The 25,222-nt window shown below is 35.3% G+C and overlaps 1 protein-coding gene and 1 long non-coding RNA gene across 7 annotated transcripts; both read left to right on the top strand.

Moving 5' to 3' along the window:
• Positions 2,688–6,738, top strand: LOC109226764 (RNA-directed DNA methylation 4). Of its 3 annotated transcripts, none has more exons than XM_019391612.1 (10): positions 2,688–2,898; positions 2,995–3,075; positions 3,573–3,664; positions 3,800–3,871; positions 3,973–4,014; positions 5,160–5,311; positions 5,422–5,540; positions 5,824–5,908; positions 6,004–6,070; positions 6,171–6,738. In XM_019391612.1, the coding sequence occupies exons 1-10, from the start codon at positions 2,796–2,798 to the stop codon at positions 6,267–6,269; spliced, it is 912 nt and encodes a 303-aa protein (XP_019247157.1). In that variant the 5' UTR covers positions 2,688–2,795; the 3' UTR covers positions 6,270–6,738. The 3 variants fall into 3 exon arrangements, with proteins under 3 accessions (XP_019247157.1, XP_019247156.1, XP_019247155.1); XM_019391611.1 differs by having other exon boundaries at positions 2,689–2,898; positions 3,803–3,871; positions 5,997–6,070; XM_019391610.1 differs by having other exon boundaries at positions 2,689–2,898; positions 5,997–6,070.
• Positions 17,833–23,550, top strand: LOC109226763. 4 transcript variants are annotated; one of them, XR_002068137.1, is made up of 3 exons: positions 17,833–20,109; positions 20,800–21,054; positions 23,223–23,550. It is a non-coding gene; the product is annotated as an uncharacterized LOC109226763 (long non-coding RNA). The 4 variants fall into 4 exon arrangements; XR_002068135.1 differs by lacking the exon at positions 23,223–23,550 and having other exon boundaries at positions 17,833–18,047; positions 19,977–20,109; positions 20,800–21,612; XR_002068136.1 differs by lacking the exon at positions 23,223–23,550 and having other exon boundaries at positions 17,833–18,088; positions 19,977–20,109; positions 20,800–21,612.

Raw genomic sequence — 25,222 nt, 5'->3', positions numbered from 1 at the left:
AACTAGTTTTTAGTAATTTTGTTAACTTAATAAATTAAATTATAATTTTTTTGTAATTGGAGATAATAGTTATGTATGGGTTCCAGGCTTGATTTTTGAGGCCCGGTACCACCGAATAATCCTTAAATAAAATGGGGGGTGGGGGACCAGAAAGCTCTTGAGTTTGTTTGTTTTTTAATGGAGGGGGGCTGGAATGTCTGGGAAGATGGAAGAAGAAGAGCCTTATTTAATTAAGGCAATTCGCAGTATAGTACTGCGAATTGCCTTAATTAAATAAGGCTGGGCCCATTAAACGCTGTGTTTTTGTTAAAAAAATAATAAAAAACTACTTCGCAGTATCATACTGCGAATTGTTTTAACGGCAAAATTTCCGTTAACCCAATTCGCAGTATAGTACTGCGAAATACTCATTTTTGTGACCTTTTTTTTTAAAACATTAAAAACATACTTTGTGTCTAAAAAATCATTAATTAAGTTTCGGACTCCAGAGAGAAATGCATATGATTTAATTACTGTATTTATTTTGAAATTTAAAGTTGATTGATCAAATTATATTTTAATTTGGTTAGAAATTATTATGCTTTTGGTATAGTTAGAAATATTATTTATACTTTTTGTTTTAGTTAAAACTCAAATTACAAAGTAAATCTCACCCGCCCATTCTCAGAATACATTAAACTTTGTATAACTCTACTATTTTTATTGGTTGTAGCAAACAATTTACTTTATTTTTAACACCGTAAATTCCATTTTTTATGAAAGCAGATGTCTTTGTGACTTGATAGATTATAATTTATCTAAAACTATATTATAAATCCCATTATTTATGAAAATAAAAATCTTTTGAGAATCGAGGCATAAAAGTTTTATTTATTAATGTTTAACATTAAAGGTAAAAATACATTTTCATAACAATAGTATAATATTAAATTAAAGTAACGAGGTCATAGGTTCAATTCCAAAAAAATAAAAGACTACTAACATTTCTTTCATTATTCCAACTCTATTGCACGAACAGAGCTCGAAATCAACGAGAGGCCACTCAAACGACCATTATTTGACTTAGTTAAGCTTTCAATTTCCTATTCTTCAAGTAGAGAGGTGTGTCCTACCCATTGCTCAAAAATTTCACTTATAAAATTTAAAATACGGAAAAGGGCCAAAAGTATCTCTATCGTTTGCTAAATGGTTTATAAATATCCTCCGTTCATCTATCCGTTTGAAAAAATACACTCTGTTCATCTATCCGTTCAAAAAAACACACGAAGTTAATTCTATTAATAAAAATACCCCCGCGACTAATGGCAGAACTGATGGAGTGTGTTTTTTTAAACGGATAGATGGACGGAGGGTATTTATAAACCACTGAGCAAACGATAGGGATTATTGACCAAGAATCAAATATGGGTCTTATTTTTACTCGTTTACCTGGTCCGACTCTATTTATTTGACACGCCTAATTATTTTCTTTCTTTTTCTTTGCTTTTTTCCCCTCTCTTTTTCCTTATCACCCAGCACACGCACTCTCATATCACAAAGTATTTTTAGCGTTTTTTTGTTGAAACAAATCTTTCTTTGTGTTTGAAAATATGGCTTTGGCTTTCACTTCTTCTGCAATTCATGGCTCTTTGTCCTCCTCTTCTTCTTCTTATGAACATCCCAAAGGTAACCCTTTACTTTTTTTTTTTTTTTTTTTAGATTCAATCTTTATCCTAGAATGTGATAATTTCAAGCTCTTTAGCACCTTAGTTTCAATTTTCTTGTGTGCTTGTATCAGTTATATGTAGTTGTTTTTTCTCTATTATTTCGTGGCTCTTTTGTCTTCTTATGAACAATCCAAAGATTTTCATTACTTGTCCCTTTCAAAGTTTCAATATTTCTCCTAGATTTGATTGATAAATTTGGACAATTTTAGCATTTGGGCTCAATTTTTTTGTTTCCGATTTTTGGTTTGTTTTGATCCTTGTCTTCTTACTTAACAACCCAAATGTATCTGTTGATTTTCCATTTAAGAGTTTCAATACTTATCCTGAGTTTGATTGGAGAAATTTCAGAATCTGGTTTGAATTTTGGGTTATTTTATTTTGGGTTTTATCTATTCTTTAATTAATTTGTTATTGTGTGGAGAAGAAGAAAGGGGAAGATCAGATGAGTGGGAATGGGTGTGATAGATACTACCCATTTTTGTAAATGGGTCGGATAAGGTAAATGGTTTGAAATAATATCCATTTTTTGTTCCAGTCAAAGATTGCCACGTTGCCCAATTAAAAATCCCTATCGTTTGCTAAATGGTTTATAAATACCCTCCGTCCATCTATTCGTTAAAAAAAAAAAATACTCCATTAGTTCTGCCGTTAGTCGCGGGGGTATTTTTGTTAATAGAATTAACTTCGTGTGTTTTTTTGAACGGATAGATGGACGAAGTGTATTTTTTTGAACGATTTAACAAACGATAAGGATAGTTTTGACCCTTTTCCGTTTAAAATATAAAGATATAAAATCAAAATATAAAGAAGTAAGCAGAAGCGATGAGAAAAATTTGATCTATTTACAAAGTATAATTTGTCAAGGAATGAGGATTACATAATTCATTTTGGACGAGAATAGCTCCGCGTGTTACATGTTTTTCTCGCTTTACCAAAAATTTATCGGATAAATTGTTTAACTTCGAATAGTAAATTTGACCCTTTTTTCGTATAAAGAAATTCCTCACTCCGCCTATTTCCTTTACATAGCCGCGAAAAAAATTAAAAAAATACTCACAAAAAACATCGCCGCTGACTTTCTTTCTGACAATGGCTGCAGTCGCCGAGAGTTCTTCAGTTCCGTCGAAGGAAGACAAGCCTGTCATTGTCAGGGTTAAGAGAAAAGCTTTCCAATCTCGCGTCGACGCTTTCTGTGAGTTTCTAGGGTTTTAACACTCATCTTTTTTGCTATTTTCAGTCTATTTGGAAGCTTAAATTTTCAATTATTCTAACTTTTTTGCACTGACAGGGCTCGAAATCAACGAGAGGCCATTGAAACGACCGTTGCTTGACTTTGAGAAGCTTTCAATTTCTGATTCTTCAAGTAGAGGTGAGTTAAATATTTTGACGGTTAACACTTCTAATTTTAGTATTGATAATTCGGACATTGATTTTCTTAGTTAAGAAAATAATAGAATTTATGTATCTAAAAACTATACTTTTTATATTAACAGGGATTTATGTATCTAAAAACTATACTTTTTAAAATGTTGCGGGTTCAAACCATACCTGAGATAAAAGCTTAGTATTTAAGTGGAGAAGGGTAGAGGACTAACGGGCAGGGGCATTATCACTGAGTTTCAAACGTCACTAGCCTTTGGGGATTTCTTGGTTATCAGGCAAAAATTATGTGAGATATGTTTTATCCACCTATCTGTGTATCTATAATGTTAATTGGTTACTATGTGGATCCTTGACGTCGATTGTAGTTTAGAATGCAACAAATACAGTTTGAATGGTTGTGACAGAACAGGTCTTTTCTCTTTTGGGTACTACTATGTACCTTATCAAAAAAAAAAAAACCTTATAAAAAATAATTATTTTCAGCGGAGGAATTGAAGAGCAGAAAGGTTCTTGTGCGACATGTGGAGACAGTTACTAGCTCAGAGGTTACCGTTGATATCCTGAAGTCGTTTGCGGTTAGTGTAATATATTCCACAATTTTAACTCTCTTTTACGTATCGTATTTTTGAGTAATATGCTTGAAGTATGAGAATTTGTAACACTTGCATTCTCGAGACAACATTTAGAAGGGTCTAATAGCTGTTTTTTAGCAGTCGGCTCCAGTAGATTCTTCGGAAGTCAAAGAGAAAGCTGAGATAAGGCGAAGTTTTAGGGCAGAAAATGTAAGCTCTTTCTTGATTTACTTACAGACACGTGACCAAATATATAAGAAATCCGCGTCAGTCTGAGCTTCAGCTTAATGTGATTAATGTGGTATGTGCAGAAGCAAGATCAACTACTTGCCAAGGCTAAGCAAAAGCAAGAGGTAAAATCAGAGTTTGATCCCATCATATCTTCTTATAGAATAATGGAATATTTGTTTCACTGTTATTACCGAAGATGGTTATACATAACTTTCAGTTATGTGTAATTGTTTATTCTAGGTACATTTTATGGATGGAATCTTTCCTTTCGTACTAGCTAATAACATTTTTCACCACGCAGGATGTAACTTGCTATTTTATGCTTTATTTGTGGAAAGCTTTTTCTCTTTTTCCCTTTTTATCTTTTGTATTTATTTCTAGTGGAACCCACTTGTGGGATTTCACTGGGCTTGTTGTGGTTGTTGTATTTATTTCTTGTGGGGGAAGTGATTATGTCAATGGAGAAACAATCACATTGGAATAAACAAGATTTACTTGCAGTGGTTTAGTCTACTAGTAAGCAAAATAATACTAGCTTACATTCTTAAATACCATTTGATTCTAACATTCAGAATGAGAATTTGGAAAACAAAAGGAAGGAAAGATGATTATAAGTTGCCCAATATGTTGAGAGGTACTTGAACCGATCTGGTTAAGGAAACAAAACCATCTATAAGAACTGTTTGCATGGATATATGCCTGAACAAACTAAGCAAGTGAAACTAATATTATTCATTTCATATCTGATATTTGGGTTGACTAAAGGAAGAAGAACAGAAAATATTGTGTATGTGGAACAATTGAGGAAGAAATACTTTTTCGTTTAATCACCTATGGAAAAGGATTTAAACATTTTTTTGGTTTATTATAGTGTGGTCAAAACTTGAATGCCTACTTTCAAGTGAATCTTTTAAACTTTTTAACTCTGTACCTGCAGGTGATTGTTTGCTAAATCTAGCTTATGAGGGTGTATTGCTAGTTAAGCAATGTCCATATCTAATTTGCTATTGGTATTGCATTCTAGAAGTTTGTAATTGAATTCAGTGATTCGTATTGGGTTGTGAAGTTTGTGCCTGAAGCATCACTCTTGCCTTTTGTGTATTGCAGTATTATCAAAATTGAGTCATGCTATTAATCTTTTGGTTTCAAGTGGGTTTTGAATACTTTAATAGTAATTCTTCTTTTACTAGAGTTACTTTTATTTCCTCCTAATTAGATGTTTCAAGGTTTTTTGCAATTTAACTTATCATGCTCTTTCCTCTTTTAGGATTTGTCAAAAAATGCCCGGTTTGAGCAAATATGGAAAAGCAGAAAAGAAAAGGAAAAACTGATGCACGACGAAGAGCTGAATGAGATGTGTCGACTATATGATGTTATTCGTGTTGATACTGAAGAAAAAAAGCATGAAGTGCAAGAGGAGTAAGTTTCATTGTCATTATGCTAGGATTGAAACTCCAATTGTTACTGCCACGCGGTGTTATCTTTTCCTTCACAAATGGATAAAATCTGGTTTTGTGATGTCAATGCAGGACTACCGATTTAGAAGATCACAGGATGATGTCCCAATATTTGCCTCTCTTACGAGAAGTCATGCCTAGTGCTGCTGAAGAAATTGAGTCAGAGATTCATAATTACAAGGCCAAACAAGGTTCTTTATTGTTTTGGTCCTTTTCCAGGAATTCCTTTTCAAATTCAATCTTGTGTACTTCCTCTGGGAAGGGAATCTCTATAGTTTGCTCTATGAAGTTTCATCAGTTCGAGAAATTTCTTGAACTTGTTTATATTCTGAAACAAAATGAAACTGTAGAAGTTGTAGCTCATTGATTTTTATTTTTTGGCTAAATAGGGAATAGAGCATACTGTCTATGTTCCATGTTTGCTGTCTGCTGTCTGCTGTGAGGTTATTGAAGGTTTTGCTAATTGCTGTGCAGGGTCGTCAGATGGTTATGTATATGATTATTATGCTGTTAAGGGTGATACCAACACCGACGAAGATATTGCTAGCCCTTTTCCGTTGTAAGGATTCATACAGCAAAATAATTTTTCTTCGGCTGGTATCTTTTCCTTTTAATTCTTATCAAAATAGTTGATGCGGTTGTTTTAGGGTACAGGTTGATGATGATGATGACTACTATGATGGTCCTGATTATTCAGACGACGATTCTGATGATTCCAATGGTCTTCTCCCTTGCCTTTCCCATCCCCTCTTAGTTATCATTTGTTATTTAAGGTGCTTTTGGTTAAACATGGTTTAATATTCTAACTTTTTGGTTTTCAGCTGAACACAATCCCTGGAATGATTATCCAGATGAAGAGGAATCTGAAGATGAGGATGAAGATGAAACACAGTCATCAGGTGACAAATCAGAAGTTTTAAGCAGCACTTCTCAAGACCAATATGGATCCGAAACTGTTGGTGTAATTTCTTTTCAAAATGAGGATGTGGGCCGAGAGGACTGGTCAGATTATGCAGATCCATTAGTTGATGGTGAGTCCGATGGTGAAAATTACAATGATGATGATGAAGACTTTTGGTGACCATCACTAGATACCCTGTTTAACTTTCTCATCAAGTACCTAATTCGTGCATACCTGTATATGTCTCTCCAGATCATAGTTAACCTTGTGAATGGCATGTGGTTCTTTTAACCGGCTATTACTGCTGTCTAGGCTGCAGGCTGATCAAATCTGGTGAGATTTGGCCTGGAAATTTTTCCCATACCATTCTAAAACAAATCTCGCCAGTATTATCAATCTCAATCAGGTTTCCAATCTTAAGTACCCTTCTAACTGTAGTTATCTAGTTTAAAGAATTTATGACTGCATTATTGTTGTTTGGTTTCAAATTATTGTTGTCCAGTTTGTTCTGGTTGAATGGTTTGGACTCGTTTCAAATTCAGAACTGCTTGGTGGTAGAGATAGAAATGAGTGAGTCCGGAACCAAAATGTGGTTCTTTTTGACTAAAAGAACGAAAATATGTGGAAAGAAAAACTTAGTAACCAAAATATGTATAGCGTAACGCTATACTTTAACGGCCGTTGGCCAGTTAAGTACAACATTTTTTTAGAAAACGCTATACATATAGCGTTCTTCAGTAAAACGCTATATTTATATAGCGTTTTTTACTAAAACGCCATACATATTAAGTGGGCCCACAAATAATTCTTCTGTGCTTAATTGGTATAACAATAATTCAGCTGGGTATAACGTTTTTTTAGAAGATGCTATACCTCAAATAATTGAACCCCCGGACTGGTTTTTTCCTTAAAGAGGCAAGGATTTTGTAAAAATCCATTCACAAACATTTCAAGTCTTCTGAAATTTTTTCTTTGATAAGTTGTTCTTCATTTTGTCATAATGTCTGAAGAGTGAAGACTTAGGGTTTCATTATATTGGGGGGGGGGGGGAGGTTGTAGTGGCGAATAACTCAGTAAACTATAGTTTATCTCCACAGTCTCATGTTAAGTTGCCACTTACAATGGAGTACGATAAATTGGTATCGTTGATATGTAAAAAAAAATGAGTGTGAGCAAACGTTCAGTGAATCTTAAAATAATCGGAAGATATCCGTATTCTGTGACTCCGCAAGGGGTTGCTTGTTATGCTGAGTTTAACATCGAAGACGATGAAACTCTGAGAGATTTTTTGGGGACTCCGGATGAATACATGGAATTTATTGTGATAAAACTATTGGAAATGTATGTCAAGGCTGAAGACGTTCGCAATAATGAGGTTGCGCAAAGTAGGAAAATCCCTCAATCATCGGGTGGTTATTTTGGAGCAGTTTTAGCCGAACAGGTTCCTGCTAAAAGAGTTTGGCCGGATCTAAACTTATATCCACGGGCGAATGAGGAGCGGGGAAATAGTTTCCCCCTAGTATACATAATCCGCAAGCCGAGTGGTAAACTTCAATTTTCCTTTGTGTTACGATGTATATTTTTGTGTATGTATTTGTATTAACACTCATATATTCCATAGGGGTTACCGACCAGATATGAATTTTACAAGTTATGAACCGATGGCTAGTTGGAATATACCTAGTTTTGGTGTGTTGAATCATTGTGGTCCATCCGGTAGTCAACATCAACATGATAATGTGCATCATGGGATATCAACATATTATGATATGTAAGTGAATATTTAAAGTTATATGTATTGTTTGGACCAATTTCAGTAACTCATTATTTCTTTGGTTGTGCAGTGAAAACAAGCAACTTGATGGTCCTGTAAGGCTGTATTGTGGTCTGGTCCTGGGCCTAAATGGGCTAAACGGGCCAAACGGACCCGGGCTTAACGGTCCTGGAGGGTGGGAACCGGCCCATTGTGGGCCTAAGCCACATGGTCCCGGGCTAAATGGGCTGGGCCCATAGGCCTAAACTGGCCTAAGTGTTCCGGGCTATTTTTTTGTTTGAATTTTTTTATCTAAGGCAATTTCTTGTAAATTATATTATATAATTGTGACTTACATCTTCTAATTCAAATTTAAACACAAAAAAATTATAAAGAAATATTCAAGGGAATACCTTATAATTTTTATTATTACGACATTAACAAAAAATGGCAATATCTTTCTTAGTCTTCCTCCCCCAATGGAATGAGCACAACAAGGTGCTGATGAATAGGGTTCCTGATAAAAAGTCGGGTAACGTGGAGGTACCAGGACATATACCTCTGAATAGCCACCTCCTGATCTATGTAGGTGGGGGCGGAATCATCTGATTTCGCTGGTCCCAAATATGGATCTGCGCTGCTAACCATGCCATAAATGCGTCGTTCGCCCTGGAACGATCATCCCTCTAATAATGTCTAGGCTCCCATATAGGCCCCCTCGGTATATACTGCAGGCGGCCAAACTGGCGAAGTACCCGCTCCGAGGTATGATGCTCCACAATATCGAGGCATATGAGCGGGGCAGAAGCGCTCCAAATCAGTCGACCGGCACAGCAATAACCTGGCAGGCCAGCTATCAAATCATCGCTGTATGGCGTCCAGATGAACTATCAAATAAGAACACAAAACGTGAGTATGCGCAACACTAGGTTAATCTATACCAGGTAAGTTTAGGTACATATTTACCTGTGCGCCCTCCAGCAGATCCAACACATCTCTGCAGAGGCGGAGATTATGATGAGCATCATACTCTCGTGAAAGTGTATGGTGGAGAACCCACCTCCTGGCTAGAGGGAGTTTCGGAGGTGCTACATTAGGAGGTAATTGTGGTAGAGGTGGCTGAAACTGCAAGAAATGCTCCCAGGCCCAAACCTAACATACAAAGTTGACGTCAGGTTTAAGATAAATTCTAACTAGGTAGAGTTGGAACTGATGAACAGATTATTCGAATATGTTGTCACCTGTAGAAGCGGCAGAAAACCACAAACATCTCTCTGAGTGCCCATGCTCGCCCGACATATCTGCCTGTACATGTAGGCGAGAACAGCAACACCCCAGCTGTAATAGGGTAACTCATCTAGCAGCTGAATCTGATGAAGAAATCTCAGGCTGACTAGGTTCCCCGAAGTGTTCGGGAACAAGACCCCTCCAAATAGAAGAAGCAACAACAACCTCGTATACCAGGTAATATGTATCTCCTCTGTATCGTCGGTGATATCGAGGTGGAGTACCTCCAGGTACTGTTTAATAGGGGTCAAAGACAACCGACTGGCACCGACGAAATGTCTCGTCCTGTGGCCTGAAACCCATGAGCTGTGCAGCATGTCCAAATAATCATCGCGTGACATAGATCTCATAGCAAATGGTAAGTGAATGGCCATGCCATCAACGGGCAGGCCGATATNTAGTATATATAGTATGTTATGTATATATATTTCCTTATATAATTTCTTGTAATGTTTTGTAGTATATATAGTATGTTAGTATATTATAGCTTATATAGAATTGCAAGTTAAAGACAAAAAAATATTGCAAAGAGATATTCAAGGGAATGTCTTATAATTTTTATTACCAAAAATGGTCATATCTTTCTTAGTCTTCCTTCCCCCCAATGGAATGAGCACAACAAGGTGCTAATACGACCATTAAAAGAAAAAAAACTAAAGAAGATGTGCCAAAGTACAAGTTACACCATAATCTACATAGTATCTCTAACAAATTTCATAAATCCTTCAAGGTTCGGAGGAGGTTCCGTTGGTGGTGGCGGAAAAGAAGCTTGTTCATCACCGCTTCCGGGCGAAGCAGCATCCTCCGCAAGTTCCGCTATCATTTCTTCATAAGCTTCGTCTATCTCCGGTTGTGATTCTGCAAGTCCAAAGTTTGTTCTTTCCGAGCGGATCCAATCTTTGAATAGTATTGATTTTTCCAAGATCTCCCTCATAGATGCTCTATGATCACCTATTTGAAGTCTTGCTTGACTGAAAGCGCTCTCTGATGCCACTGTTGAAGCTTGAATACATAAAATATCCCGAGCCATCCTTGCAAGAACCGAAAAATATTTTTCTCTTGCCTTCCACCATTCCAAAAGATCAAAGGTGCCGTCTGAATTCTCCTTTTCGAGTCCCTGCGACAAATAAACTTGAAGCTCATTTAGATGTGAAGTCTCATCAAAATTATTACCTTGATAACCCCTGAACTCCGTCCAAGAACTAAGTGCTTTTAGGCCCGCAGTTCTTTTAGATGATTGTGAACTAGATGAAGTAGGGGTTGGAACATTTGCCCTAGCATGATCTAAGGCTTGTTGATAAGCATTATAAATTGTTTGAGCATTTATTTTAATTGAGGCTTTTGCCTCTGCAAGTGTAGCAAATTCCTCATTTGAAAGATCTAAAGCCTTATAAATATTTGAGTACCAAAAGTGAGGAACTCCTAATTTCATTGTAGGATTTAACATTGCAGCAACACCATAAATAGGGGGGGATAGGGAAAAAATATTTTTTAAACTTTTCTTTCATTACATTTATAGCAAGTTTATAAATTTCCCCACCCTCCGAAAATTCAACAAACAAATCACATAGTGCTGCAATATAAACTAAACAGTTTGAAATAGTAGGATAATATTGCCCAGACAATTCATTTGTAGCTTGTTGAAATTGTTGTAAAAAATCTATAAGAATTTTAACATTATTCCAATCTTGATTTGTAAGGATTTCATCATCATCCTCACCATCAACACGAGCATTAAACGTTGCATTAATTGGGTTTCTATATTCATATGCAACTACTAAACTTTTGTACATACAATTCCATCTAGTCGGACAAGGTTTAGGAACCTTTCTTTCTCTAAGGCCAAATTCATCACATTTTTTAAAATACTCTCTAAGTCTACTTCTACGGTTTGAATAAAAAAGCCAATTAAAAGCCATTTTAACCTTTTCAATTTTTAAATTTAAAATTTTCATACCATCACCGACGATTAAATGGTAAATATGACAAACACATCTAACATGAAAACAATTACTAAATGCAGGATTTAGTGTTGTTGTAAGTATGCGAAAGCATTAGTGTTACTAGAAGCATTATCCATAGAAATTGCCATTATTTTATCTCTAATGCAAAAATATCTACAAATATCTGCAACGGTGTTAGCAATAAACTTACATGTGTGACGTGAATTAATTATTCTATAAGCAATAATGCGTTTTTGCATTATCCACTCCTTATCTATCCAATGACTTGTTACAGTTAGATAGTCACAGTCATTATTACTTCTACCAATATCAGTACTAATAGCAATCCGACAATTTATATGAGTAAATAAATACCGCAAATATTGTTCATATTCATGTTTATATTTATAAATATCGCTCTTTACGGTTGCGCGAGGCCAACCTTTATAAGTAGGATTAAAAACTTTTCTAATATAATGCACAAAGCTAGGCGAATATGTTGTCACCTGTAGAAGCGGCAGAAAACCACAAACATCTCTCTGAGTGCCCATGCTCGCCCGACATATCTGCCTGTACATGTAGGCGAGAACAGCAACACCCCAGCTGTAATAGGGTAACTCATCTAGCAGCTGAATCTGATGAAGAAATCTCAGGCTGACTAGGTTCCCCGAAGTGTTCGGGAACAAGACCCCTCCAAATAGAAGAAGCAACAACAACCTCGTATACCAGGTAATATGTATCTCCTCTGTATCGTCGGTGATATCGAGGTGGAGTACCTCCAGGTACTGTTTAATAGGGGTCAAAGACAACCGACTGGCACCCGACGAAAATGTCTCGTCCTGTGGCCTGAAACCCATGAGCTGTTGCAGCATGTCCAAATAATCATCGCGTGACATAGATCTCATAGCAATAGGTAGTGAATGGCCATGCCATCAACGGGCAGGCCATATAAAACCTCCACGTCCTGCAGCGTGATGGTGGCCTCGCCAATGGGCAGGTGAAAAGTATGCGTCTCCGGTCGCCACCGCTCAATCAACGCCGTGACCAAAGCCCAGTCGAGCTGCATCCGCCCGATCTCAATAATCCTATAAAATCCCGTATCCTGTAGGCGCTCGACTACACGGGAGTGGAAATCTATGGGCCTCAAAAAATCCCACAGGTCTTCCACTCTCCTAGCGCGGATAATGCTGTATTCTGGGCCGGGCCCGGGCCTAAATGGGCCAAACGGTCCCGGGCTCAAACGGGCTGGTCTTTGGCGGTCCCGGGCCTAACGGTCCCGGGCTTCACGGGCTCAACGGGTGGAACCGGCCCACGACGGGCCTAAGCCCACATGGTCCCGGGCTAAATGGGCTGGGCCCACGGGCCCACACGGGCCTAACGGGGCTTTTTCTTTCCGGGCTATTTTTTTTAATTTTTTTTATTTAAGGCAATTTCTTGTAAATCATATATGTATATACTAATATAAATTGCTTATATATGGGTATATAGTATAATATATTTATATATAGTATATATAATATGTATAGTATGTATATATAATTATATATTAAAGTTTTCATTTAAAAAGTAAAATAACAAAACAATAGTAAAACTAAATTATCATGCATAATAAATTAATAACAAAGTAAAACATTAAGCATAAATACGTCTAATAATTTTAAAATAACACAAATTGTCGAAAAATCTTAAATACGAATTTCCGGGTGACGCTCAAGACAATACTTTATATGCCTCCTTAAACTGCCTGTGCCAGACCCTGAACGAAAATTTAAGACTCTACCACAGTTCTTGCACTTTAATATTTGACCTTCTTCATTTTCTTCTAGCACCTCAAAGTGTTGCCAAACAAATGAGCGCACTCTTTCCGAACGAGACATGATTTAACTTGAGATTTGAGATTGAGGCTTGAAGTCTTGAAAATTGGAGATTGAGAGAATGAGAGAAATTTAGATTGAGAAATGAGTATTGAGTGAAGAAATGAGTATTGACTTGAAGCCTTATTTTGTTCTCTTAATTGAGTAAAAAAATTCCAAACAAGTGATGTTTCGGGGCGTTTAGAAGNATCTAACATGAAAAACAATTACTAAATGCAGGATTTAGTGTTGTTGTAAGTATGCGAAAGCATTAGTGTTACTAGAAGCATTATCCATAGAAATTGCCATTATTTTATCTCTAATGCAAAAATATCTACAAATATCTGCAACGGTGTTAGCAATAAACTTACATGTGTGACGTGAATTAATTATTCTATAAGCAATAATGCGTTTTTGCATTATCCACTCCTTATCTATCCAATGACTTGTTACAGTTAGATAGTCACAGTCATTATTACTTCTACCAATATCAGTACTAATAGCAATCCGACAATTTATATGAGTAAATAAATACCGCAAATATTGTTCATATTCATGTTTATATTTATAAATATCGCTCTTTACGGTTGCGCGAGGCCAACCTTTATAAGTAGGATTAAAAACTTTTCTAATATAATGCACAAAGCTAGGGTTAGAAGGAAAACTATAGGGTAAGCACATAACGGTAACCATCTTTGCTAATTCTTCACGATCTTTATTTGGATCGTAATATAAAATACCACCGGTCACAGTGCTAATTCCTGGTTGAACTAGATTTGAACATGTACTATCTACACTTGTCCCCTCTAGTAGCGCTTTCATTTGTAAAAATTTAGCTTTATCTCTAGGGTATGTTTTTATGTGCCTAGCCAAACTAAGCGTACTGCTACGGTCTCCAGTAAATTTATGCGCCAGCAAACTCCCACAAGTTTTACACTTAGCCTTATTTTGTTCTCTTAATTGAGTAAAAAAATTCCAAACAAGTGATGTTTCGGGGCGTTTAGAAGGTTGTCTATTAAAAGTAGGGGTTTCTACAGGTGGGTCGGGCGGGGCATCAGTTGGGTTATTAACAGGACTAGTAAGTGTATCATCTAAATCCGGTTGGGTTTCATCTACATCATCATTTTCATCATCATTTTCAAAAATAGTTTCATTAGGATAAAGAGCATTCATAACTTCATCATTTAATTGTTGACCTGGTGCAACATTATGGCAAAATTCACTATCGGAAAATTGAAAACAAGGGTTATCACTGTCAAGAATAATAGGTGCAGGAGGACGGGTAACAGGTCTGGGTCGGGGAGCCGGGGGAAGGGTAGTAGGTTGGCGACTACTTTCACCAATTTTAGATTTTCCCTTACCACCAAATATTTTTTTCAAAGAAAATGCCATATTAATTAGCCTTAAAAATTAATATGCAAACTAAAACACACAAAAATATATTCTTAAAACTTAAGAGTTGGAACGAGTTTACCGAATTGCCGAACAACTTCTTGAAAATTGAAAATCGTTGAAGACTTGAATACTTCAATTCACCAACTTCACAATTTTTCAAGAAATTGCAATAATAAATTAAGCAATTATAGAAGAGAATTAGATATAGATTGAGAGAGATTGATGAATTTGTGAGTAAAAATGAAAGAATGAGGGGGTATTTATAGTTGAGAATTGGGAAAAAGTGTAATTATATAAAGTTTGGGGTTAAAATAAAGTTTGGGGGCCAAATGGCTATTTTTTAAAGTCCCAAACGGCTCTTTTTTGATGGCCAACGGCTAGATTTTAAAATCTGACCGTTGGTCATTTTTTTAAATTTTTTTTATTTTAAATTATAGCCGTTGAGGCCCGGTTGAACCGGCCCAGGCCCGCCTGCCAGTCCCGGGCTCGTGGGCTAAATGTGCAAGACCGGCCCGCTACGGGCTTGGAGTACCATTTTGGACCGGCCCAATAGGCCCGTTTGGCCCGCGGTTCCGGTTCGGTCCCGGGCTGGGCCCGGCCCACAATGCAGCATTAAGCGTGGAGAGTTTGGGACAGTAACTCTTCTTCCCATATATGGGCGGACCTATGATCGCCCAGTAGCACTAATAGCTCACGAGAGTAAGGGCCGGGATGTATAGGCGCGTCCATGTCGTCAATTGTAAATTAAACAACATAAATTGTATGTTTAATATGTAATTGTACAAAGTATATATACCTATTGGGTTCCAGGCTCGATATTTGAGGCCCAGTAGCACCAAACTATCATGAATAATTGTGTGTGTCAAATTCAATATTTTGATAATTTTGTGTGTGTTTGTTTTATAATTTAAATTCTTAATTTTTAATATGTAATTGTACAAAGTATATATACCTATTGAGTTCCAGGCTCGATATTTGAGGTCTAGTAGCACCAAACTATCACGAATAATTATGTGTGTCAAATTCAATATTTTGATAAGGGTTGGACTATATTTGTCCTTTATATATTCCAGTTGACACAAAAGGTCCTCTATGTTTAACAAAAGTAGACTCGTTTAGTTTTACGAGACGGAAGGCGTCAAATTTAACCAAACGATTCTTATGCCTCAGTGCATATCATCCCTAAATCTGGAAAATACCTATTTGCTCACCAACTTGGGTTCTTTGTGTTCAAGTAATATTGAATTAGACGATGAGAGAAAGTTAAAAGCAACTTGGTTAATAGCTACACAAAGCCCAATTCCAAGGTGAAGATATAACTTAAGACACTATTGAAGTTATGGCAATGGAAAACAGTTTGGATTCAAGGAAGACCAACGGATTCACTTATCCAAAAAAAAAAAAAAAAAACGAAAGAGTTTAAGGGATTGTCTAAGATTCTAGATTTAAATTGTGAGGCTAGAAGATGGCAATCTTGACCAGAAAGTCCCTAATTCTTGGAATTAAATTTGAAGTAGGTTTTTGTTATTATACTTGAAATTCAATATTATTGAGGTTTCCGTTGATTTGTCTGTCTTATTGAAAGTGGGTTTTGGTTTAGTTTGGAATTATATTCTTCAAAACTCAAATGCTTGAAGGGTCCCTTTTAAATATAAGCTTTGTTGAGCTATGATGTTGCGATGTTTCTATTTTTTGTTTTTGTGTGAAAATTTTGTAGGGTGCAATCGGTATTAGGAACAAGAAATGAAAGAAGTAAGGAGTGTAATGAATTTTTTCTCTAAATTTTGTAGGAGCCTGAAGGTGTAATTAGTCAATTATATTTGTGTTTTTTTTTTGTTCTTTCCGTTAAAATCCTTTAACTTTTTGTTAGTTCTAACACTTCAAACTAATAGCCCGTTTTGCCAAGCTATAAAAATCAGCTTATTTTGATAAGTGCTTTTTTTCAAAAGCGTTTTTCTCAAAAGTTCTTTTGGTGAGAAGCAGTTTGTGTTTGGCTAATTAGTTTGAAAAGCACTTCTGAGCAGCAATTAGTGTTTGGCCAAGCTTTAAAAAACTGTTTCTAAGTGTATTTTTCTCAAAAGTGCTTCTCAAAAAAGTGCTTTTGGAGAGAAACTACTTTTTTCTGCTTTTTCAAAACTGCTTCTGCTTCTCCTCAAAAGCACTTTTTTTCCTTCCAAAAGCTTGGCCAAACACCTCAATTTTTGGCCAAAAGTGCTTTTGGCGAAAAAAAAAAAATCACTTTTGACAAAAAAGAAGCTTGGCCAAACAGGCTATAAATGTGTCTATTTTTGTTAGACATAGAGGAACTTTTGTGTCCACTAGAATACATAAAGGACAAACATAGTCCAACCCTTATATATAAGGGAGTATTGGGATCTTTTCCTCATATTTTAATTGTTGCTAAATCTTTATCTTAAAATTAAAAAAAAAATAAGTTGACACCACACGCAAGAAAGTAAAAACTCTCCTTTACACTCTGTTTGGATCACTGTTCCCCATCGTTTTATAATGTATCGTATTGTACTGTATTGTATCGTATCGTATCGTTTTATGAATACAATGTTTGGATAGATTGTATTGTTCGTTGTTGTTAAATAACATTTTGCTGTTTGGTTTGACTGTATCGTACTGTACTTTAACTGATAAGTTTACTACAATACCCTCAATTATTTTAAATATTTAATTTATCAAAAATTACACATAAAAATTATTTAAGAAAACCACTTTCTACTAACTAATCACTAATTATGTCTTATATATAAATTAAGCAATTAAATTCATACAAATTCTATCGAAATTAGTTGAACAAGTTAATAACATTAAAAATAATAATAAGTACACTATATTTATAATTAGATCATAATAATAAAAATTTTAAAAAAAATATTAAGTAGACTTCCTTCAAACAAAAGTAAAACAAAACATTTACCTGAAGAGTATGGAGAAGTGGTAGAAGAACAAAATGAGTTTTTCACGTATGTAGGTTATTATATACTAGGTTATATTTGGGATGTCGTCTTGAGAATTTATATCGGTTATTAGACTTCATGTAGAATTCTATTACAAAATTATGTGAGAAAGAGACTTTGCTATTATTTAAAATAAAAAGGTAAAGGGTAAAATAGAATTATAAAGTAATAAGTTAGGGCATAATTAGAAAGAAAAATAGGAAACGATCCCACCACACCAAATCGGTTGTTTCAAAAAATAGGAATTTTTATTGTTCCGGAATAATGGATTTAACAATACAATGCAACCAATTTTAACTAAACAATCAAAACAAACATTGTTCGACGAAAACAATACAATACATACAATAGGTCTGTAAGTTTCTTTTCTTTTCTTCTCTACCTTTCTTTTAGTGTTCCCCCCAATTTATCAAACGAAGAGCAAAACCCTAGCCCCTACAACCCCTCTTCTTCTCAGATTTACTATACTACCGTTGGCGAGCAACTGTAAACGTCTGTATGTACACACTTCTTCTCCTTCTTGTCTAAACAACTATCTCGCTCTCTTTCGTAGGAATCTGTATCTCCTCTGTCCTAGCTTCACCTCTCAGGGAATTTGTACGTCTCCCGTCTCTTTCTATTCTGTATCAATGGGGAATGTAAGATTGTTTTCTTAACTATTGATATCAGTAGTTTTCAGGAGAATACATCAAACATCTTCAACCCTAAAATCACTAGATGTAATTTTGAGACGAAAGTTCTAGATATATAACTCTTTAGTTGTGTTGTGCAGATTATTCCAGCAATTTCTGGAGGAATTACTGTTTTTTCTGTAATTACATATTTTTCTTATTTTGTTTCCCTTATGTTCAAATATATGTGGACTCAAAAGTAAATAAATAAATGTGCGCGTGTCGGAGCCCTCGGTACATTGATTGTTTGAGAATCCAAGTATTTTCTTCTTGTTGTTCCTCTATCTATGTCTGTTTTTCGTAGCTTTAATTACTTCTGAGCTAAAGAACATTTAATGTTTTGCTCATTTGCTGTTGTGATACCAGTGAAATCTCTATTGCATTTATAATTTTTTTTATGTTATTCCTATTATGGGCTTAGGTTAGAATGAGGAAGAGTTACAATTCAATTATTTGGTGGTAGTAAATTTTCTTTTCAGGTACTCGTTCCTTCTTTTTCGTTGCCTTTTCTAGATTTAAAATGTTTGATGTGTCTTATTGAACAAATAAACTTTGATATTCATTTTAAATAAACTTTTTCAAGGGTGCTATATTATGTACCATTCGCTCCTTCTATGAATGTAAACTTCGTGAAATTCGTGATTTTCTTTGTAGTTGTCAGACATTTTAACTGTTAGATAGTAGGTCTTAATCAAAAGGGCCTGGTCACTTGAATTTAGAGAAGGCCAACATTTTGTGTAAAATTAGTTTCAAACCATTCATTAGTTGGTTTCATTAATATATGCTTGATACAGATTAGTAAAATTTCCACGAATGCAAATTATTTAAGTAATTTGATCTAATTATCATGTTGTTCCAGAAAAAGAATGAGTCCTTCAAGTCCCTTTTTGCACTTTGCTTCGTTATTTCTTATCCCTCCATTTTGTTTTATCACTGGTTGGTAACAATCCTTAGTGGATTTTTGGTTTTTAGCATTATTTTCATATCCATAGAGTTAGTTGCTGAAGTTTGCTTCTCTGGCACTACTAAGTTTAATATTTTTTTAATGAAGGACCTACTTTTCAAGTTTGCTCTTTAACTTATGATCAAAATTTGGGTGATCTGATTTATATGTTTGTTGAGTTGTCTATTATGGTCTTGAAATTGTGAATTAAAATTTCGTATGGTAATTTAGACATATAAAATAGTTGCTTGTGTTATAGGTACGTTTGTGATTCTGATTCTTCTCCATGTTTCAAAGGTGGGTTGTTTGAGAGATGCTTCCGATTCAATTCTGGAGGAGTTAAAAACCCTCCAGTTTTACTTCCTAACCAAATAACCAAGTGTCCCTTTTCTCTTTATTATTATATTTCTGCCCTCAATTTAACTATGAAATTGATTGATGCTGCTTGAAAGATTACTTATTGTGGAACCCTGCATTGATGTCGCTGCATTTGGAATCAAGCATAACATTTTCATATTTGCTATTTTGCCCTGTTCTTTTTATTAGTCAGTGTGGAACAAATCATCCACCCATAAACTTTTAACTTTCAGTATCAGTTTTGTACGGAATCTTGAGATGTGACACTTGTTTTGTCGCCGCTAAAGCCTTATTTTCAGCGGCGACTTACTTGAGATCGCTATTGTGTATTATTTTTTGTCGCGTCTTTTTTTACTTTTAGTAGCGGATTTGGTCGCCACAAATATGTAGTTATTGTAGCGACCATCAAGAGTTGTCACAAGAAACATTTAGTAACGGTTGTAATAGTAGCAACCCTAAGGTCGCTGCTAAAAACAATTAGCGACGATAGTTATGATCTTTTTGTATATATTGGTTTAATATTTAGCTTCTCTTCTTGTATTTGGACGTTGTTAGATGGAAAAGACAAGCATACAATTTTTGGTGGACTAGCTGTGGGAACACATCCAGGAAGGAACTGTTCAATCAAATCAGGTTTTCGAAATCGTAGGAAAGCTGGAACTAGCTAAATCACACCTGCTTGCTAAAGGTAGTCAATTTATTAGATTAGTGTTTTCTGGAGCCATCTCTTTTATTATATTTGATCTTTTTAAAGAAAGAATATAAACTTCATTCCAAAACAAGTGACTACTATAACATGGTAAAATACGAATGATGTTGGAGTTGGACTGTTGGTGTTGGCGCTAGCTAACACTCGAACAGAACTTGGTAAACAATAGAAGTGATGCTGGCTGGCCAGACATTCATAGACCAAGCACAAGATTTTACAACAAATAAATGGAAAATAGAGGAGGTGCTGGTCGGTGTTACTGCAAGCTGACGCACAGACATAGTATATAGCCACACTGACAAACAATTCTACTGTATGTCTAAAAGCAAATACTAGTAGGAAAAATGGTGGTGGACATTAATCCCAGTTTTCAATGACATATTAACTATATTACTAGAATGTTTTATAACAATGACTTGTTTAAATGGCTGGTCCATTAGGCATTCGGCGAACCATCCAGTACCACGCCTACGACCCCCCCCCCCCCCCCCCCCCCACACACATATATATACATATATATGTAATTCACTGTATGTATGTAGTTTTTATTGAATTGTGCCATTCATGTTCATAAGTTCATTATTCCAAGAACCCTACGAACTCATGATTGTTTATCATATGATTGCTTATCTTCCATTAGATTTAATATTCTATTTATTTCTTGCACAGCTGGGCGAACTACTGGCACTCCTGGGCCTTCTTCGCTTCAGCAACAAGTAGCTGCAACTCCACTTGTTTCAACAATGGATATGCAAGTAACAACTAAGCCGATGTTGAGGAAGGACTGCAATTTATAGCCGATGTTGAGTTCTTACTGAAGAGGATATCAACGTTTTTCAGTGTGTCTTTGCTCTATCGAAGCCGTAGCCGAAGCCGTAACCATAGCCGAAGCCGAGAAGAGCCGAGCGAGCGACGACGACGACGGTGCGAGGCTTGCCTTCTTCTTAACTCTTTAAGAGCTACATTAAGTGCATTTGTATATAAACCCACCAAAATCCTTTTCCTCTGCCAATATGGGACAATGCCTCATTAAAAAGAGAGAGAAACTTAAAATTTTACTCAAAAATTTCATTTTCCCTTCATTTCCCATTCACCCTCTTTTTAATACTTTTCCATATTAAAAAGAAACTCAACAGATTTTACATTTTCATACAACTGAGAGTCATCATGAAGTTATCATTTTGGTCGAAGAATGACATCAAACAAAGCATAACCATCACCAAAGTGCAAGAGATAAACTCTACTTGAAGAAAATCATCAACAGTTGATTGTGATTGATTGCAAAAGGAACCAGTAGGCTAGAGATGAACCAAAATAAACTCTACTGGAAGAGCATCATCAACAGCAGAACCAATAACATTTTAGAATTATTTGAAGTTGGATAAGCGGGGCAATTTCCAATGAAGAATTAACTAACGAATTACGTTTCATTCAAAAATACCAAAATTCAAGGTGAATCATCTTGAGATTCTTTGATCACAACTTCTAAGACAAATCAAAATTTCTGTAGAAGCTATCAAGTACTCGTTTGCTCCTCAAACTTCTAGTATAGGAAAGGTAACTACCTAAGTACTTAAGGATAAAAGCACCTATAGTCAAGTAAGAAAGACAACTATAATGCTCGATATTTCATAAATGTTGACATAAAAAGAACCATGTTAAGTAATTTGTTGTTTACAAAGGGAATACCCACATAAGGACAATATTACACGACCACGATATAAACTCAACCAACATATTACCAGTAAATAGGAAGTAACAAATTCTTGTCTCCAACTCCTATATGCTACACATCATGCACAACAATAAGAAGTAAATTAGAACAACGTGAAAGATATTTTTGTAGTTACATAAACAGAGGAGAAACAGAGTCCTAAATTGTGGAAAAAAAAGAAAGGCAACAAGCTTCTATTGATAATATATTTTATAATGTCCCACACGTAAAAACATTTAATATTGCAAAAGTGGTGGTAGAGAATGAAGATAGATTACCTGTATTAGAGGAAGGGACTTTCATCAATATTAGTCCTCTTGCATGAGTGTCACTTGATCTGATTATCGCGTAACTACATATAGTGTCTTGAAGAGGAATTCAGAAGTGAGACAAAATAATGAGAAAATTGGTGATATTTGTCGACTGCTTTGATTATTTATATGGTTGCAATAGTAGAATGCAAAAGCTTCTCTAACTTCATGTGTGATATCGGGAGCCCGTGATCGCCAAGAATCGCTACTGTTGCAATCTCAAGAATCCACCAGCAACAACCTACATTAGATCATCGTCGTTTTCTGTAAAATTCCAACGCTTAGCCCTTGAAGCAGTTAGCTTTCCTCTACCTTCTAAACTTATTTCAAAAATATACAAAGTACTTCTAAGCAGTAAGTAACATATGTTGCACACATTTTAAGTAAAAAAATATAGGATATAAACATCTAATACATAATACTACCACCCTTATTGTTTTAAAAGGTAAACCCCACAATATTTCACTTAGTATCAATATGATGGTTGAGTTTAATTAAGTAATATTTAACATTAACAATAATATATTAAACAGTTAATGTTTCTATAAATATCGAGGCGAAGCACACAACTTGATCTTTTCCGAGCTTTAGGTCTTAAGAGGACGTGTAACAACATTGGCCCAAAAAATTATATTTCAAGGCGCATCTGTCCAAATGCAGATATTGCATCAATTTCCTGAAACTATGACCATTTAAAAATAATACCTGAATTGCAATAGAGAAAGGTTATTTTGAAGCACACGGGATGATATTAGAAACCAAAAGGTTTATCAGGGTGATACTCTGATCCAATTAAACACTTTATGTTAATTAATATGTTTCTTTACACATATGGAGATTAGACACAAAATAAAATACCAAAATAGGCAACTGGATAAAATGGCCAAAACTTCATAGAAACATATTTGCCTTCCTCCCTCCTCACATTTTCATGTCTAAACCAAAAATTAAAAGGGGATTCAAATATATAGCGAGAGTGAATGCTATTAAAACGATTACGAGCAATTAATTTATAAGAAAATACCTTTTTTCTCTTGTGGGTATAATAATCATAATCTGTGTGCTAGGTTTACATTGGGTCATGACTCAGAACATCAAGGAAGCATTTATTAGTAGGCATTTTTGGAGAGTTGATAAAACCATCAAAAGGATCTGGAGGATGATCCTAGCTGCAATCTTTTGGAGTGTCTGTTGATGGGATCTCAACTCCAACTTACATTCTTAAGGCTTAGTTAGACTGTCTAGCTGGCATTTTCATTCCCCTGTAAACAATGTTGATAATTTTTTTGATTTTGTTAGCGCCTAAATTCTAGCATAGACATAATTCTGGAGCTAACTTTTTGGCTGCCTTGTATTCTTCATCTTCTGGATGCCTTTTATTAATGATAATTAGTTAATTACTTACTTCATAAAAAAAATTCATAATCTATATGGGGAATTTTTTTATAGAGAAAGGAATACCTGAAGAGCAAGGCGTCTTCAGTCATTTTTCACTACAGATTCAGAAGCACCAGGTTGAATCCTCAAGATCCTTTATGAATCAGCTAAAGAAGAGGATGAATAAATCCAGAAGGCAATGAAAGCAAGAACATTAAAACAATGTAGAATATTTCTGAGAAAGATAAGGCATTGATACGTGGCTTTTCCTTTTTAAGGTCAGAGGACACATAACTTAGATGATGCATTAACAGTCCAAAATCTGATCGGAAGATAAACTTTATTTAAGTAGTTTTCTTCAAGTTCTGGACATATATACATTGGTAGTTTTAGCAAAGACTATTACGCGTTATCAAGCAACTCTCCTAAAGGAGAGGAAAGGGAACTGGATATTATGCATCTCTGTTAGAGGAAAAGGAAAATTCATACTGATAGCTAAATTTTGCTAATTCTATAATATCCAAGAACATATTGCATGCTCATATATAAACGGCAAACGCAAGGAAGTTCATAGATAAGGTATTATATCCTAATCCTGAATCTGAATGTAAAAATTTACATATAACTACAGTCAAACAAACAATAACAAAGGGCAAACTTACATGCCTTTCTCCATCTTGATCCATCTTTAGCCATAATATTCCTGCAAAAGGAAGAAAGAGTTCAAAGCTAAATTCTTTCTATAACACAACTCTGATTCCATAAAGTTTTGATAACTTATGTGGACAACTCTAATGCGAGCTTCAATCCACTTTAGAACCTTAGCCTGCTTCTAAGAATTTGCTCCTCGGAAAAAGATGTTAAAACACATTAGGAGCTGTTATCAATTTATCATACTCTGCAACGTATGAACTTACATATTGACAGAACATAAGGTGTGTTTGGTATAACGGAAAATATTTTTCAAAACATTCAAGCCAACCAAACATGGAAAAATTGGAAAACATACCAAACACACCCATAATTGAAAACGTTTTTCCCATTCACCTGATACTTCCTCGTTGAAACAATTGGTCCCACCACCTGAAACATAATTTTTGAAATCCTTTGAAACCTTAAAGCAGATAGATAAAGTTCAGAATAAAAAATAGATATTAATAAATAATATTTCCACATATAAAATAATTCAGAAATAAAAAAGCACATAATGTGATCTGTGTATCAGCCGTTAGACCGAACACTTATCTCGAACTTCCACGGCCAACTCAATCCTCAAAAACCGTCTTTCCTTGCGAATTTGGCTCCAACACAATCTTATCTATACATAATCGGCTTTATAATATCAATAAATGCTAAATAATCCAATTCCAATGCTTAATTATAGCTTTTTAATCATTCTTCCCAAAAATCCAAAAATTGACCCCGGGCCCGCTTGGTCGAAACACGAGCTTCGGACCAAAATCAAATCGCCCATTCACACACGATTCCAAATATATAATTTGTTCAAGAATTTGAACCCAAAACGAGGTCTAAATCACAATTAATTAAAAAGCCCTAACTCTACCCAAATCAGTAATTTTCTACCCTTAATCACATGTTTTAGGCCTAGAAATCTAGTGGGTGTTGTTAAAAATGGAAGAAAACAAGTCAAATATTACTTACCCAAGAGATTGTGGTGAGGAAATGCTTC

The sequence above is a fragment of the Nicotiana attenuata genome, chromosome 6, assembly GCF_001879085.1.
Source record: "Nicotiana attenuata strain UT chromosome 6, NIATTr2, whole genome shotgun sequence".
Lineage (NCBI taxonomy): Eukaryota > Viridiplantae > Streptophyta > Magnoliopsida > Solanales > Solanaceae > Nicotiana > Nicotiana attenuata.
This window is presented reverse-complemented; position numbering and strand designations above follow the sequence as displayed.